Source organism: Chiloscyllium plagiosum, chromosome 42, assembly GCF_004010195.1.
Source record: "Chiloscyllium plagiosum isolate BGI_BamShark_2017 chromosome 42, ASM401019v2, whole genome shotgun sequence".
Lineage (NCBI taxonomy): Eukaryota > Metazoa > Chordata > Chondrichthyes > Orectolobiformes > Hemiscylliidae > Chiloscyllium > Chiloscyllium plagiosum.
Window position 1 is genome coordinate 15634589 of NC_057751.1, and position 18056 is coordinate 15652644.

The 18056-nt window shown below is 41.8% G+C and overlaps 1 protein-coding gene across 2 annotated transcripts in view; it reads right to left on the reverse strand.

Annotated features, from left to right (window-relative positions):
- The window catches only part of LOC122543177 (metal transporter CNNM3), an 87305-nt gene that overhangs the window by 53185 nt on the left and 16064 nt on the right, over positions 1 to 18056 (reverse strand). The window contains exons 8-10 of one of the 2 annotated variants that reach the window (XR_006309941.1): positions 17243 to 17361; positions 10157 to 10230; positions 8153 to 8209 (exon numbers count right to left, since the gene is read on the reverse strand). Coding sequence is in view for 1 of the 2 variants with exons in the window: in XM_043681599.1 (XP_043537534.1) it covers positions 17300 to 17361 (62 nt within the window). In the remaining variant the exon portion in view is untranslated. Of the gene's footprint in view, positions 1 to 8152; positions 8210 to 10156; positions 10231 to 12944; positions 17362 to 18056 lie in introns of those variants that run through there. The other variant, XM_043681599.1, reaches the window with a different exon arrangement.

Genomic DNA, 18056 nt, shown 5'->3' on the forward strand with positions numbered 1-18056 from the left:
CTATGCTAAATTGCCCATAGTGTTCAGGGATGTCTAGGTTAGGTGCATTAGTCATGGTAAATATCAAGTAATAGGGTAGGGGAATGGGTCTGGGTGGATTCCTCTTCGGAGGGTTGGTGTGGACTTGTTGGGCAAATGGTCCGTTTCCACACAAGGGATTATATGATTCTAAGGTGACCCAGGAAGGTCTTCAGCCAGAAGAAAAAGACACCAAAGATTCTGAAATTAAGTCGATGTAATCTTAATAAGTGTCTTACTGGAACCGCATATAGTTATAGAGTTAGAGGCAGGGAATAAGCAGTTAAGCGAAAGGGGCCTTAGGGTTGTGAATGGTTGTTTAATGCTCACGTTTAGAGTTCAAAAAATTTATGTTATTTTCTTTAAACAGCGGTATTGGGGAACTCTCTGTCACTCATATTTTAACAGATTACGAGGCAAGGTGAGCTTTCCTGGATATTTGGTTTTATTCACAGAAGGGTTCACCGCCGTGTCGTAACACAAGAGGGGAGTATTCCGTCACATTCCTGAATTAGCTTTGGAGGATAGTGGGCAGGAACTGGGGAGTTAGGAGGTGAGTTATTCACCACAGTATTCCTAGCGTCTGACATGCTCTGTAAGCACTGTTTATTTGGCGAATCCAGTTGGATTTCTGGTCAATGATAAGCCTAAGAATGTTGACAGTGGGAAATTCAATTATGGTGACATCATTAAATGTCAAAGGGCTGTGGGTAGATGGTCTCTTCTTGGACATAACCATTGCCTGGCATTTGTGTAGCGTATTTGTTCTTTCGAAAATGGGTGACAGGTTTAGATAGACAATCTAGACTGGCACACACTTGGACAGCTGAAGGGCCTGTTCCTGTGCTGTAATTTTCTTTGAATGTTGCTGGCCACTTGTCAGCCAAAGCCTGAATACTGTCCAAATCTTGCATATGAACATGGACTGCTTCAGCATTTGAGGAGTTGCAAATGTTGCTGAACATTGCATGATCATCGGCTAACATCCCCACTTCTCACGTTATGGTGGAAGGAAAGTGAATGATAAAGCAACTGAAGATGGTTGGGCCTCGGACACCATCCTGAGGAATTCCTGCAGAGATGTCCTGGAGTTGAGGTGACTGACTTCCAACAACCACAACCATCTTCCTTTGTGCCAGGTTAGACTCCAATTCGTGAAGGACCCAATACCTGTTGATTCCAGTTTTGTTAGGGCTCCTTGGTGCCACACACAGTTGAATGCGGGCTTGACGTCAATGGCTGTCACTCTCAACTCTTCTCTAGAATTCAGTTCTTTTGCCCATGTCTGAACCAAGGCTCTAATGAGGTAAGGAATGGCAAAACCCAAACTGAGTGTCACTGAGCAGGTGCTGCTTGACAGCTCTGTGGATGATATCTTCCATCATTTTCCTGATGATCAAAAGTACACCGATGGGGTGGTAACTGGGTGGATTGTATTTGTCCTGTTTTTTGTGTATCAAAGCGATTTTCCATTTTGTCGGATAGATGCCTGTGTTGCAAATGGAACATGGCTGAGGAGCAGCAAGTTCGAGAGGACAAGTTTTCAGTACAATTGCTGGAACAATGTCAAGGCACATAGATTGTGCAGTACCGGTTGTCTCCAACCATTCATTGACATCACCTGGTGTGAATCAAATTGACTGAAGACGAGGGACCCCTGGAGGAGACCAAAATGGATCATCCATTTGGCACTTCTGACAGGCTTCAGCTTACTTTTGCATTTGCATGTTGGATTATTCCATCATTTATTTCATTGCATGACCATTCACAACTGAAGGTGGCAGAATTGCAGACATTGGATCTGATCTGCTGCTTGTGAGATTCCTCTGCCTATCACTTGCTGCTTATGCTGTTTGGCATGCAAGTAGTCATGTTTGGTAGCTTCACCAGGTTGACACCTCATTTTCAGGTATGCCTGGTGCTACTTCTGGCATGACTTCCTGTTTCATTGAACGAGAGCTGATCCTCTGGCTTGATAGTAATGGTTGAGTGGGGAATATGGCGGACAATAACGTTTCAGATTGTGCTGCAATACAATTCTGCCGCTGTTGATGGCCCAAAACGCTTCATGGATACCTAGTCTTGAGTTGCTCGATCTATTCAAAGTCTGTCCCATTTTGCACGATGGTAATGCCATACAATACGATGGAGTGCATTCTCAATGTGAAGGCTTGACTTTCTTTCCACAATGACTGTGCAATGGTCACTCTTACTAATACACCACCTGCAGATTGGTAAGGATAGGTCAACTCCCCTCCTGTTGCTTCCCTCAGCACTTGCTGCTGAACCAGGCTAGCAGTTATGTATTTTAGGATCTGACCAGCTCGATCAGTGGTGCAGCTGCTGTAACACTCTCAATGGTAAACATTTAAATTCCCTGACAGAGTACATTTTGTGTCTTTACTACCCTCAGGGTTTCCTCCAAGTGTCGGTCAACATTCATCAGCTGAAGGACAGTATATGGTAATGAGCAGGAGGTTTCTTTGTTCATGTTTGACCTCAAGCCATGAGACCTCATGGGGTCCAAAGTCAATGTTGAGAGCTCCTTGGGTAACTCCCTCCTGACTGTCTACCACTGTGACACTACCTCTGCTAGTGGGATAGGACATATCCAGGAATAATGATAAAGGAATTATCTGATTTCAGCCCCATGACTGGTTGTCCTTTTTGAATGTCAAGTCCAAGGCTCCAGCAGCCAGCAACACATGATGCTGACCTAGCCCACGATGCCCTCCTCCCGTGAACAAGTAATTTTTTAAAAATCGTCAATTTTCGTTGAACTTCTGCATCAGGCAGCTTCAGACTCAAATCAATCTACAGCCAAACTTGTGTGCAGGAGACACTGCTCTATGGGAGGTACGGTCTTTAAAATGGGACATTAAACCAAGGTGGATACAAAACATACTCAAGCAGTCTTCAACAAAACTGTCACCCAACTATCAATAAACCCACCAAATTCACCGTCAAATTGTTTCTCCCAATGAAACATGTGGCAGCATCTTGTGCACAAAGTGGCCACTATCTGATCACACTGTCCCTACTCTAATGCACTCTGGGATGCATTACAGTATTCAAAGGCACTACATAAATACAAGTTATTCATTATTTGCCTGTTTATCCAATTACCAAGAGCTACCATCCAGCTGCATAATTTCTCAGTAACTGCGTGTTCAGGTATAGGGTCTTGCTTGGGGCATAGTTTCAGACTAGTCTGGTCTCGTTGTGCATTTATGTGCAAAATTTAAAAATTTCCTTAGAAGAGATTATCCATTCAGCCAGACAGTTCAGAAAGTGCATTTTATCAAATCTCAGTGCCGAACAAACCTCAAAATCCTGCTACGTTCACTTCAATGTGGGCTCATGCTGTGCCAATGGAACTCATTAAGTTTCTTTTGCCTCTACAGTCCGACGCACCACCTGGTCACTTGTGTCTTAAGTAAACTAGAGGTCACTTTGATGAGGATTAGAAGTTATTCTTAAAAATGATCAGCAGATTAGTTTATAGATGCATATATAGTCATGACAGTAACAACATAGGTCTCCTTAGACATGTTCAGAATTCCAACAGAAAGGAGGTCCCCATAAGGTTCAACACCCTCAACTCCACCATCGACTACCCTTTCACTTTCAGACAACCTTGGTGTACTTTCCCTAAGCTGAGTGTCACACATCATCCAGGAACTATTGCATCATTCCTTCACCGTCACTGGCTCAAAATGCTGGAACTCCCTCCCTAACATGACTGCAGAGTGTACAGGTACTGGGGGAACTGCGACTTGCCATGGCAGCAGCTTACCGTAATCTTTGCAATGGGACTGACAACAATTGCTGGCTTGGCCAGAGATGCCCACATCCCATGGGAGAATATACAAGAGAAAATCCTGCTTTTATTGCAGTTTCCCAATCCCTCCCAAAAACAAGGCAATCTGAAGAGGAAATTGCCATTGTATATGGAAAAAAAAATCAACTGACAGCCACAGATTTCAGCCAAGCTAACAAAGGAAAACCAAAGCCAGATGCTCAAAAGATCTACCAATGAAGAATGCTGTCTGATATCAAAAATTGAAGTAATTTACAAAAAATGGATTTCACAGCACTGCCCTTGACAGTAATTATTATAGCTGTGGGGTAAAACCACTCCATGAGTGTATAGGGTGGCACTTATGAGTCATCTTTCTTAAGAAATCACTCAATAACACATCAGATTTCAAATATCAAACAGCTGCAAGTAATAGCTGAATAAGTGCAAGCTGGCGATTCCTCAATGTTAACATTATTTCTTTCACTGCAAAGTTAGGTGAGGTTGTTGGCAACAGAGTTCTCAGAATCCATCCAAAGATAAAAATGCCAAGTTCTGTCGGTTGGATTTGGAAGATATTTTGTAACAGTGGAGAAGTCAACTTGCTGGTGACTCAGTCTGTGCAAGTGACAGCACCGACTGTTGAGCAATGACTTTATGCAAGTGTTCTCGACTGGGCCAGTAAGCAGATCGCACAAAATCCTGAACATGACGCCAGTTCCATTCCCCTGTCCAGATGTGCGACTTCAAACAGGAGCAGGGGAGTTAAACCCTGTATCATGGCCAGTATTTATTATCCAATGAACATCACAAGAATGAAGTCCGCTGATCACTACCCCATTGTTGTTTATGGGAGGTGACTGTGTGCAGATGGCTACCACATTCATTACATTGCAACAGGGACTACCTTAATAAAAGGCTTGCTGTGAAGGGCTTCAGGGTATCTGTTGGACGTAAAAGGCTCTACACAGGTCAAAATTTTTAAGGTAGTGCCATAAGAAGTTACAACACAGAGAGAGGTCATCCAGCCCATTGTCTTTGTGCCAGCTGAGAGAAATACTAGCCCGCAACACCCCTCCCTATCTAATACCATCTACCAGCACCAGGTCCATAGCCTACCAGATTACTACACTTCAGGTGCAAATCCAAGTACCTTTTATACCCCATATTGTGTACACCAATCACTTTAAATCTGTGGCACCTGATAACTGACATTTTAGTTCACTCTACTATATATCGGTCCCTCAGTATTTTAGAGTCATGCAGCATGAAAACAGACCCATCAGTTCATCTCGTCCATGCCGATCAGACATCCTAAACTGATCTATTTCCATTTGCCAACATCTGGGCAATATCCCTCTGAAACCTTCCTACTCATACTGACATCTAGATACCTTCCTAATGTCGTAACTGTACCCACATCGACCACTTCCTCTGGCAGCTCATTCCGTACATGCATCACCCTCCACATGAAAATGTTGCCCCTGAAGTCCCTTTTAAATAATTCCCCTTTCACCTATGCCTTTAGTTTTGGAGTCCCCTACCCTGGGAAAAAGACACCGGCTATTCACCCAATCCATGCCCGTCATAATTTTATAAACCTCTAAAAAGTCACCCCTCAGCCTCCGACACTCCAGGGAAAGAAGCCCCAGCCTATTTAGCCTCCCTGTAGTTTAAACCCTTCAACTCTGGCAACATCCTTCTAAGCCTTTTCAGAACCCTTTCAGGTTTAGTAACATCTTGCCCAGCCTCCTCTGCTCGGAGGAAAAATTCCCAGCCAATCAAATCATGCCTCATAGGTGAAATTCTCTTGCCTGGGCAACATACATGTCATTCCTCTCTGTACTCTCTCCAATACAATTATGTCTTTCCTGTAATTTCAGCTGTAACCTACCAGCTGTTTCAAACAGTTCCAACATTACATACCCGCTTTTGCATTGCATAACTTGTCCAATAAAGGCAGACATTCCATCAAAGGTCAGTGTACATGAATGCCAAGGTTCCTCACTTCCTATACCTTTCTCAACATCCTCCCTTCATTGTGAATTGCCGAGCTCTGTTTGCGTTCCCCAAATGAAATACCTCACACGTCTCCAGACTGAATTTCAACTGCCATCCTTCCATCCAAAAACTGGTACAATTCTGGAATCGACGGCTATTCTCTTCGCTGCCAACCAACTGACCGATATGTCTCACTTGCAAATTTCAGAGTAATCTGACATTTCCTGTTGTTGAGCCAATTATGATTCAACTCACCACATTCACCTGTATTCTATGGGCTTTTCTGACCAGTATGCAATTTGTGAATTCATCAAATGGGCTTACTAAAACTCATACAGACAACATTCACGTTATGATTTTTACGGTGACATAATGTTATTGAAATATAAACTGGAAAATGGAAATTTGAAATGCTTTGTCACAGACAAAGATCCACTTGTTTCTTTTTAACAACTCAAAGGAAAAGGGCAACTACATTGTGTCTACTCATTGATTACACAAGTATATGTAATTTCAGGGAGAATCTGGATTTGATATTTGCACAAGACGAGCTGGCATCAGGTACTTTTGGACTGAAATACAAAGCAACTGCCCAGCAACAGCTTTTGGACTGGTTAAGTTGTAGTTTTGGCTCTGAACTCAGAGGTCCAAAAGCCTATGAAGCAAGTCTGCTTGCTCACTCTCCTTCACAGAAGGGCTGGTTTGAGTGGGTTTTAGGGCCAATTTGATTGCAGCCAACAGATACTGCCTTAGTCAAGAGGCTTTCAAGTTTAAAAAAATACACTTGCACAATAGGCTCAATTATGGGCGACATGATGGCTCAGTGGTTAGCATTGCTGCCTCACATTACCAGGGATCCGGGTTCAATTCCAACCACAGGTGACTGTCAGTTTGGAGTTTGCACATTCTCTCCGTGTCTGCGTGTGCTTCCTTCCACAGTCCAAAGACATGCACATTAGGTGATTGGCTATGCTAATGATTGCCCATAGTATTCAGGGATGTGTCGGTTAGGTACATTAGTCAGTGGAAATGTCAAGTAATCGGGACATGGGACTGACTGAGACATTCTTCAAAGGGTCAGCGCTGATTTGTTGGGTCTAATGGCCTGTTTCCACACTGTCAGGATTCTCTGAATGAAAGGGGAGTGGCCAGTTCTCCCAGCTCAGCTTTTCTTTGGTTTGGTTTGGTTTTAGCAAGCAGTCAGTTTCTGAGGCTGCTGGTCAAAGAGACATTTCTAGGTTGACCCTCTCTGTATGTATATCACTGATATCTCTATGGTAAGAACCTGTGTTTGATTGTACATTTTTTGCCAAAGGGGTGCTTATGAGGATGTTGCAAGTATTTGGAACAGCATTATTAAGTTGTGATAGTGTCAACTGGGTTTTAAAGTAGTTAAGTTATCCTATTTTCTGCTTTGTTTTGTTTGTGCATTCAGTACTATGTAAATAAATTCGTTTTTGTTTCAAACCGAATGTTTTGACCAACTGCATCACTCCTGGAATATCCATCCTAACACCTGCTTAACAAAACTAGAAAAGTTAGGGTCTGAGCAACCTTCTTGAAAGGTTTTGAGGGGGGTCTGGCCTGGTCCACAACAATTACCACCAAAAACTGAAAGAACTCTTAGAAAGTCACCCCATTTCATATCTTTTAATTTGGACCCTTGATCCACAAACTTGATTCATTTTCTGCCTATATTTTCCACCCACCATAAACTTATCTACCTTGTCTACGTTGCCTGACCTATTTGTGAATGAACATGTATGTGTTTGGATTTTATGGGTGGTATAGTGTAAATATGCATCTTTGCAATTCATAATAATGCCACCTGTTAAAGGATATGTTTCTTACAAATAAATATATTTCAGTTTTCTTGTTCACTAACAGAACATAGTGAGAGCTTCTTTATGCCTCAGTGGTCACACAGTCAGGTGAACTAACCTTCCTCGTGATTATACTGGTCATATTTCACATTTGTGGGGACTTGTGCAATAATGGGGTCTGACTTCCAGGACATTTATCCCATGTGGGCGGCAAGATTACCTCAACAATCCTCCTTGTTACTAATTTGAGGTTTTTTTTTGAGGAAGATAGACTTGATTTTTGCTGAAGAAAACCATGCTGACAATCCTTATCAATGCATGGTCCCAAGTGACAATTTATCTTGAGAATGGATTCTCACTCCGTTTTAAACCATGAAAAGACATTGACAGACCTCCATTTCTCTAATATGTCACCCAGTATTTTCTCCCTAGCATCCTTTAACAGCTACCCATTTTTCCCTGGTGACTTATCCACATTCAAGGATGTCAGTACTTCTCACATTATACTTACTTTATCTAATATTTCACACTGCTCCTCTTCAACTAGAATGTCTGCATCTTCCTGCTCCTTTGTGAAGACAGAGACAAAGAACTCATTAAGGACCCTGTCACATCATCTTCATTTATGAATAACTTATCTTGATTATTTCTGGTAGGTCCTGATCTTTCCTTCAATATTCTGGTTTTCATGCGCTGATAGAAGACCTTTGGATTTCTTTTCATTTTAACATTCAATATTTTATTTTATCTTCATTCTGTATTCCTAATTTCCTTTCTTGTTTCACTTTTTATACTTGTCCAGGCTTTCTGCACAAAGAACTTCATGTGATAGTCATAAGCTTTCTTTTCTTGCCTTATCTTATCCTGTATATATCTGAAGAGCGGGGGGGGGGGGGGTGAGGTCTCTAGATTTGGCAGTACCACCTTTTTTATTTTGATATGTCTGCACAGGACCAACAGAATCTTGTTTTTGAATATCGCTATTGATTTTGTTTCAAGTAGCTATATCCAGTTCACCTTTGGCAGATTTCTCTGAACGCCATAAAATTTGGAACTTGAGTTTTTTTTTCCCCCATAACAATGCTAAATATAACTTTATCACGGTCTCTAGCCCTAAATGACCACTTACTGCAACTTCATTCACTTGCTCAGTGTCATTTCCGACTGTGTTGCGGCAATACAGGACATTGGTTAGACCACTATTGGAATACTGTGTACAATTCTGGTCTCCCTGTGATAGGAAGGATATTGTGAAACTTGAAAGGGTGCAGAAAAGATTTACAAGGATGTTGCGAGGGTTGGAGGGTTTGAGCTACATGGAGAGGCTGAAGGGAGTGGGGATGTTTTCCTTGTAGCGTCAGAGGCTGAGGGGTGACCTTATAGAGGTTTATAAAATCATGAGGAGCATGGATAGGATAAATAGACAAAGATCTTATGCCCAGGGTAGAGGGCATAGGTTTAAGGTGAAAGGGGAAAGATTTAAAAGGGACCTGAGGGGCAACTGTTGTCTGCAAAGGTGGTGCATGTATGGATTAAGCTACAGAGAAAGTGGAGGATGCTGGTGCAATAACATTTAAAAGGCACCTGGACGGGTATATGAATAGGAAGAGTTTAGAGGTATACGGGCCAAGTGCTGAAAAACGAGACAAGTTTAATTTAAGACATCTGGTTGGCAAGGACACATTGGACTGAAAGGTTTGTTTCTGTGCTGAACATGTCAAAATGTTACATGCCAGTAAAAAAAAATCCCTTGAAAGCAGTTTGACAATATTCTGCCTCCATGTCTTGCATACTGCTTGTATCACAGTTCATTTTAAGGTAGTTAAATCAGCCAGTTGTGACAGCTGAATTGCTTTTGCGGTCATCAATTTGCCTACATACTTGCTTCCCAATGTTCTGTTCATTATTTGGAGGTCTCCAATATGCTCCTAGTTGTGTGACTGCCCTGTTTTAATTTGAATTCAACTTACATTTGAGGATTCATTGAGGGTATCATGCCTCCTGACAGCTGAAATTGATTGTTCAGTCAATAATGCAACACCACCCCATTTTTAAAAAAAAATTAGTATATTCTTTGCGTTTATATACATATTAACACTGTCAAACTCCTCACTGCACATGTTCTAACCTTCGCTTTTCTTGTCTGTCATGGTCACCCAATAATTATCTGTCTCCCAGCCTGGACTCAAAAATTTGTCACAGGGATGTGTCCTCTACACTGCCAACCTAGTTTAAACCCGCTAGCTTGTGAGGATATTCATCCTAGTCCCGCTCTGGGGATAGAATATCCAGGCCATCTTCCCTAGAACACGTCCCAGAACTTGAAAAATCTTGATGCCCTCCTTCTTATATCAGCTTTCCAGCTTGGAATTCAACTGTCCAATTCTCCTATTTCTAGGCTCACGAGCACGTGAAAGTGACAGCAATTCTGAGATTACTGCTTTAGAGGTCTGTTTTTGATTCTCGTGCCTCGCTTCCTAAAACCTGCTTTCAGAACCACTGTGCCCTTTCCTACCTAAATCACTGAGGACCATGATCTCCGGCTGTTCACGTTACCCCAGAAGCAGCTGGGGAAATTAACGAATGACTCTGAAAGACAGAAAAAAGCAAAGGTTAAAAAGTGTACAGCACAGGTGTTTGACAGCATTGAAAGGTGTATACAGGGGGTCCCTAATTTACAAATGCAATCTCATACGAGGCTGAAACTTCAAAGCTCTGACGTACAACCATTTCCTCTATTTATGAATGGCTCCTTTACATCGTTCTGCATTAAGTTCCGACTTGCATACAAACGAACTTGTGAACAGCCTCAAGATTGGAATCCACTCGCAACCCGGGGATTTGTATATATTTATACTCTGCTATTCTGCAGCATCTTTGAGCCTGGCACTATGGAGGCAATATACCATTCTGGAGTTACATCTACAGATACCTGTTTCCACAACCACAAATCCCCTTATCACTACTGCTCTTCTTTTCATCATCTTCTCTGCTGTACAGCAAAGCTGCCACAACCTTGGGTGTGACTACACTTCTCTGAGCAACCAATTCCCTCAATGAAATCCAAAACAGGAAACCAATTAGCAAGCAGGACCTAAGAGAACTCCTACAAGACCTCCCTGATGTTCCCCACTGGTCACCCATTCCCTTTCAACCACCAAGCCACTAAACTCTTGACAATGACTAATTCTCTTAACTTCCTTCCCACATGGCTCCCAGTTTGGTTTATTTTAATAACTCCATTTTGTTTGGTCTTAGCTTAACAATCCTTACAAAAATCAGTAAATCTTACTAAATCCAACTGATAATTAACACACTACACTTGTTGCAATAATCCTTACTCAAAGCAGCTCTTTCCTCCATCCATCAAATTCTCTCATTAACCTAATTCGTTGTTATTCAGGCCTGTGATCTCACTCAGGCCTAGTCTCCTGACCATGTGATTTGAAAAACATCCCCCTTCCTTAAAGCTTAGATGAATCGCCAGTTAGTTTATGTTCCTGCTTCAATAAAAAGCATCGAATGAACAAAATGCTTTCAGCTGATTGACAGGTATCTGCCACTACCAAGCAGTTCCCTATTTAAACAACATATTCCACCTGATTTGAAGGTCATTAGTTTTAAGTCAAGAAAATCCATATTTAATCACTTAAAAGACTTACCTGGACTTATTGGTAAAGAGAGGAAATTGAAATAATGGTTAAACTCAAAATATGATTTGAGAATTACTTTGAGGATAACAAGGTCACACATGCTGAATGAGTTGATCCTGGGTTATGGAGAGAAGGGTGGAAATTGCAGAATGATCACAATCATTCAGTGTTTTTTTACAAATGTGATTAGTGTTATATATATTAAAAGATTGTTATCATGTCTACTGAAAAACAAGAGGTGAGAAGGGATAAACCCTTCTGAGCGGGGCAGTGAAAATAACTCGGGAACATTCTCAAGGTCAAGGTCAATTCTGACTTGGAGAATATGAAGTCCAGGTTTGTTGAGCAATAATCACGTCTGACTCACTTCAGTTGAGATCAAGTAACAGAGTTGACGGAGCAAGTGGGGTAGATACACATGTGGAAGTCACTCAACAGGTGACACTGTGGATTATGGGGTTGGATTACAGATATAATACAACAGAATGGTAGAACAGTACCGTGAAGTTACCTGCCTCCTCCTACTATTTTCACCCATTTCAAGAACTCAATAAAGTTAAAAAACTGAAGATGACTTGGAAGAGTAAACCTCCAATGCTGAACAAAGTACTACAGTTCGAGGTGGGTAACCAGACTTTAACTACATCCTTCCCAAGAACGGATTGCCATACTGGACTTCAGGAATTGCTTACATTGTTTTGAAGTGGTACCTATGCTCCAATTTCAGTCGATTACAGCAGCAATTAATTCAGTTGCACTAGCATTTGATACTGTCATAATTTGTTGTTTGAATGCAAGACACAGCAGACCTATGGTAAATGAGAAATAAAACTGCATCTATACAAATCACCTTTTACAACCTCAGAACATTCCAAAGTCAAATGCAAAACCCACTGCAAAGATCGAGAAAGAGGGAAAGTAGGAGCGGATTGGAAAGTGGCCGGTAACTGACTGCCTTAGAGGTGTGCAGCAAGGGTGGTAGCGTTTAACAATGTATACTTGTGAAAGATGAGCCCCTTCATGACATGTGGAATGAGTGAGAGAGCAGAAAGTCTGCGCAGTATGCAGATTCAAGTATCACTGCCTCCAGAGATCCAACAAAGACCTGGTACAGATATCCCACCCTTAGTAGTCAAACAGATATCCAAGGACAAAATATCTACATCTTAACTGTGCCAACTTACCTTAACTGGCAACAGTGAGATCTACTGCTTGGGTAAGGTGGTCGGAGATCAACCTGCATTTCCATTACTCACTGCTTCTCCCCCCTTCCCCTCCCAAAAGGAAGCAAATTGGTGAACATTCAATATACTCAGTTGTAACAGATGATTTGCCAAATATGGTCAAGTAAATCTGCCTACACATAGGTGTACTCAGATGAGGAAGTAAGAAGCTGCAGTGCTGACACCCATGAAGGCAAGAAATAGGCAAAAACAAGTTAAAAATTATACAATATGCATGCGTGTACATTCAATTCTTAAATGCACCCTTTGACAGCACACAACACAAAGGGCTGGACATAAAAGGATTAAAGAATAAAGCTTCAAACATCAGCCTCAAGAGAAGACAAACTCTCAATCATCGTGCAGTTTTTGAGGGAGGTGAATTCAGACAGCAAGCTGGTGCCGCTGCAGTATACACTGCACTCACTTGGAGGTTTTTAAAAATTTATTAAACTGACCTGCAATCTAACGCAACAGCTCCATCAGTACAATACAACACAATACAGACCCATTTCTCTTAAATATATATCTGCAATATTACAATATAAATGTACATACAAATGAGAGGTACCTTTTAATTGCAATGATTAAAAAATATTTACCTGGAATGTGATTAAAAATATGTACCAGAAGCTACACAATTTTAATACATTTGTTTGTATATAAAACACAAGTGCACAAAGTAACCCTCAAAATCATTTGTCTGAAACCTGATGATTGCTTCTAGATTCAGAACCTCATAGATATACTGGGAAAACAACCGTGTTTTGAACAAGCACAAGTCTGATTTTGGCTGAATTATTGGCACTTACATTTCTTGCTAGACTCTTTGGTAAAACAGAGTTTTTATAAATTACTTCTGATGTAGTTTTAGACAGTGTGCTTTTAAATGCAAGCAACAGTGAAACACTGCAGACTAACAGAAGAGGGAAGGATCAGCAAGAAACAGACAGAATCAGATCAAAAGCAAAGGTGAGATAAGAAAGTAACTGGATGTGCCTCATCACATTCTAGTTCTACTTTCATCTGTGAGAGTCGTGATAGGCTATCATGCAGGATTTGCATTTTTGCATTTTCTTGGTTTCCATCCTTCCTGTCAGTTGCTGAACTCAGCTTCTTGCACCCCATCTGGCTGGCCATTCTTTAGTGAGCGTGGGACTTTACTGCAGAGGTATATCGCATCCTCACACTCACTCAAAGCAGTCAGGAGATGAAACACCCGGGTGAATTTCTGATTCCCCTTCCCAGAGAATTGAGGCTGATTGTAGCAATCCCACCACATAGCCCACCTGAAGCCAGCTTGCACAGGACAAAGTGGAGATGGAACATGCAACTTCTCGGTTTGTGTCAGAACTTCTCTTGGTTGTACCAACACCCACGAAAGACAAGGAGAGCAGGTATGCATGTTTACAATTTGCGTGCTGCAGGTGGACTTGGCACATGCTGCAGAAAATCTGATTAAAAAGATGCAAGATTTGATCATGGTCTACACACCTGCCCTCACCAAGGAGTACACTGCATGCATGACGAAAAGATGGCAAAAGTCTTCAGAGAAACATATCAGACAGCAAGTGACCATCCAAGGTGATTATCAAGTGCTAGTTCCTCACAAACACCCAGGTGCTTTCTCGCACAAGGGTTTAAGTCAGCGATGACTTCAGACAGGAGTTCAAATTTCCCTTGTTGGGAGCAAGAGATGAAGGGACACAAGTCAAGGATCAGTGCAGTATTTTAGCCCTCTCTCTGGCCTGGGTTACAGCAGCAAGGTTGAATCCAGCTTCTCTCCCCTCTCACAAACAATATATTTGCCTCTTTCGAGCTAGCAGTCCACCAAAACCACTCAAATTAAACTGGAGCTCTTACTGCAGCTAGGTTTCCTCTTTCAGAACAGTTCAGTAATGGCAGTCAGAGAAACAACTGTCAAAAGCTCACCAGAAATTAGAAGATCAAATCATTCTGCAAAACAAATGCTCTCCATGACCAGCCTGAGACATTAATGAACTCTGGGTCCATCTCCGGTTATTTCTCATTTAAAAGATTGCACTTTAATTCATGCATCAGGGGCTCTTCTTCTTCAAGCAAGCACACTGTAAGCATTTCAGAGGGGAAGAGTGTCAAACATGACGAAGGCCAGGTAAGGGAGATAGATCCTACCCTGAAGGACATCAGCAAGTCACTTGGGTATTTAACAATAACTCGGCCAATTCCAGGGTTTATTTCACTTGCAAAATACCAAGCCTCTGACCTGCTCTTGTAACCACAATACTTAAATGACGAGCCCAGTTCGGTTTCTGCTCAATAATAACCCACAGGACAACATTTGACAGGATTCCGCGGTGGCAATGGCATGGTAATTGGCTATCACTTGTGTGGTAAAAATACTTTACATTTAGCAACTCAAGCCCAACTTTAACTGAAGCACATGGTAGTGTGTAGGTTTAGGCTTCTCTGAAAGATGAATCAATACGTTGTAGTATTCAGTGATACAAACCAGGTGCATGCCCTTAAGTCCAAATACATCGAGCTGGGTAGTTCCAGGATCTTCTCTCAAAGAAAGTCAAGTACAGGATACAGCATTTGATGAAAACACTTGCTCCAACATCATCGTGTTATACATGCTCTCTGTGTAATGGAAGAGGTGAATGTGAATTTAGGTAGCTTGTCAGTTCATGTGCTACTCTAGAGAACGCAAGCCTGATAATCTCGAACAACATTTCAATGCAGCAGGAAAGGAGTGTTGCACCTTCGCAGTTGTCATCAAACAGAGGTGCCCATCCATTCTCCAAAGTTGATGCAAAAGATCTTGGATGTGGGTTAATTCTGAAGAGCTGTGAGATTGCTCGCTTAGGTTTAGGCCAAGTTTTACCCCTCAAAAAGATATGCTCATAGTCACTTCATGTTTTTAACCAGATATTTCTCCACATGGATCAGCTGGTATTTTTAAAACCGAATCAGTAACTACATTTCAAAGGTGCCTCACAGTCCGTGAAGCTTGTTAATTGCTTCTGAGGTGACAAAATTAATGCAATCTCCTTCCTTCCTAGGGGAACTTCCAAGCCATGTTTATTCACCTTCCCTTTCCAGACACCCATGATGCTGAGAACAGCATCAACTCTGAAGGCTTGCACCAGCCCTGTCAGACAGATCATAAACGAAGATCCAGAGGGTTTGGATCAGGCAGTCTAGCCAATAGAAGTTTGGACACAACAATTTTTAAAGAGTTCTTGTCAAGGGATAATGTGTGCTAATCATTCAGCTCCATCCAAAAGGAACACAAGATACATCTCGGGTCCAGATTACTGAATGTAATGAACTCGTGGCCCAAAGATCCTACCTCATGCTTGACCTTTCCTTATCTCTTAAGAATTGATTGGCAGTCATGCAGAATTTCAAACCAGCTGAATCAGGAATTCAGTTCTGGACAGAAGGTGAATAAATATGAAAGCACTGGTTGGAGTATGAACAGTGCCTGGTCAGTGGCAAAGAGCCTCTCCTGCAAGGGTTGTGCAGAAATCATTACATCTCAAAACTGATTTTTAAAACAATTTCCCCTCTGGTTCCCTGAATGCACTGGTTATTGTGATGTTTGGTTCCCCCATTGTATTTAGTTTAAGAATCCACCAAGCAGCCCTGAAGAGAGCCTCACCAGACCACAAAGGATACTACTGCAGAGCAGATCTCTCCGTCCTTAGCTCAATAATATCTCATGTCCCGAAAGTTAGCAGAGCTGGGGAGTCGACAGTGTCTGTGTTGGTGACTTGCAGTTCAAGCCACATTATTGACATGTGGTCAGGTAAAAACCACAGATCATAAACCACACAACTATCCAGGCTGACAAGCCAGTCCAGTACTGAGGGCATAGCTGCAAAGTTGGACATCCTAGCTTCTGGATGAAACAGTGAACAGCAGCCACATCCTGCTCTCTCAGGTGGGATGTCAAAGGTCTGTCAGCACTACTGCAAAAATAAAAAGGAGATTCCACCCCTGCTTACCACTTGCTGTCCAGACTCAATAATTACTGCCCATCCAACTTCATCAAAGCAGATTATCCAATCCTTCGCACGTTACAGTTTGCAGGATCTTGCTGAGTGAGCATCAGTCTGCTGCGTTGCCAGCCTTACACCACTGACTATGCTTGAAAAGCACTTTAATGGGTGTAAAGTACTTTCATGTATCCTGAGATAGTAAAAATCCCTGCAGAGACACAAGACTTTTCCTCCTTCTTAAATGAAGACTTTGCGTGGACTGAAAGGCTTGCAAGCTAACAACCAGAAACTCAAGAGAATTCATCAATCAGGGCTTTACTATAAATAGCATTCATCTTAGTGTGGGGGTGAAAAACAATTTTAAAAAGAACTGTGGTATATTCACATTCAATATTGCTTTAACACATCTGCATTCTGTAGTCTTCAAGTAACTGCAGTAGACCTCGTTGTCCATGGGAGAGAGTGATAATAAACCTTTTTGTCTATTATACTGCAACTGATTAAAACTGTAACCCTTCCAAGTCTAAAAATCAGAGAAAGAGTTCTATCTGAGAAATTAGTCACGGTTAGTCGTCTTAGCATTACATATGCCAGTCTTTTCCTGGTGCACAAAGTCTACAAAAATAACAAAGTCCTTTCTCCAACCCATCCCAAACCCACTTTGTAACAAATTAGTTTGTCCAGCAAATGGATGGCCATAGCTCCAGCCAGGCACTAGCACAGTACATTCGCAGCTTACTGAAGTGGTGTGGCTTTGGACACACAAGAGCCAAATCCCCTTGCCAATTCTCTTAGGCTAGACACCATCATCCCTCTCAGGACTGTCTTCTTCGCTTTGTGGTTTACTTCTGCTGGTACCTGACAACAACAATTAGGGAAAAAAAAAGTCAACCTTTCATCAAAGATACCCCAAGTGAGTTTTGAGATGTCATGCAGCTTATTTGACAGTGACTCAGAGCCCAGAGGATAAGCATCTCAGATCTTTTCTCTCTTTTGCTCCATTTTTCCTTTCTTTCTTCGAAATCCAACTGGCCTTAGGGGTACGCTACAGTGTTCTCTTAGTGGAGAGCAACGTATAACAGCTTGCCATCATTGACTTTCAGCACTCCCCAGATGCTCAGCCTTCCCCCTCACTAGTTAAATTACAGTGGACAATGAATATGAAGGATGGATCAAGAGAGTACAAATAAGACGGTATTGTTATTTCAGACTAGAATTTGTTCCTCAAATAAGACTGAAAAAAACTGCTCTAATTCTGGTGCCAATGGCTTCACAACTACTTCTAGTATTTACACATGCACTTCCTATAGCGGTCTCTTCCTTTCAACACTGCCTCTAGTGCTTGACAGCCTCTCCACACGTTTCCATTTTCATAGCAATCTTGTGTCAAATAAAGATAGTCATATAGTGTGACAATAGATCTACTTTCTGAAGTGAAAAGCCCCAGTTTTCAATCTTTCCTCGTAAGTCCCAATTCACGAAAGTGGGTTTAGCTTCCCACTCTTTTCTGCACTGACTCCCCAACACCACAATTGTGGCAATGTTACAGCACT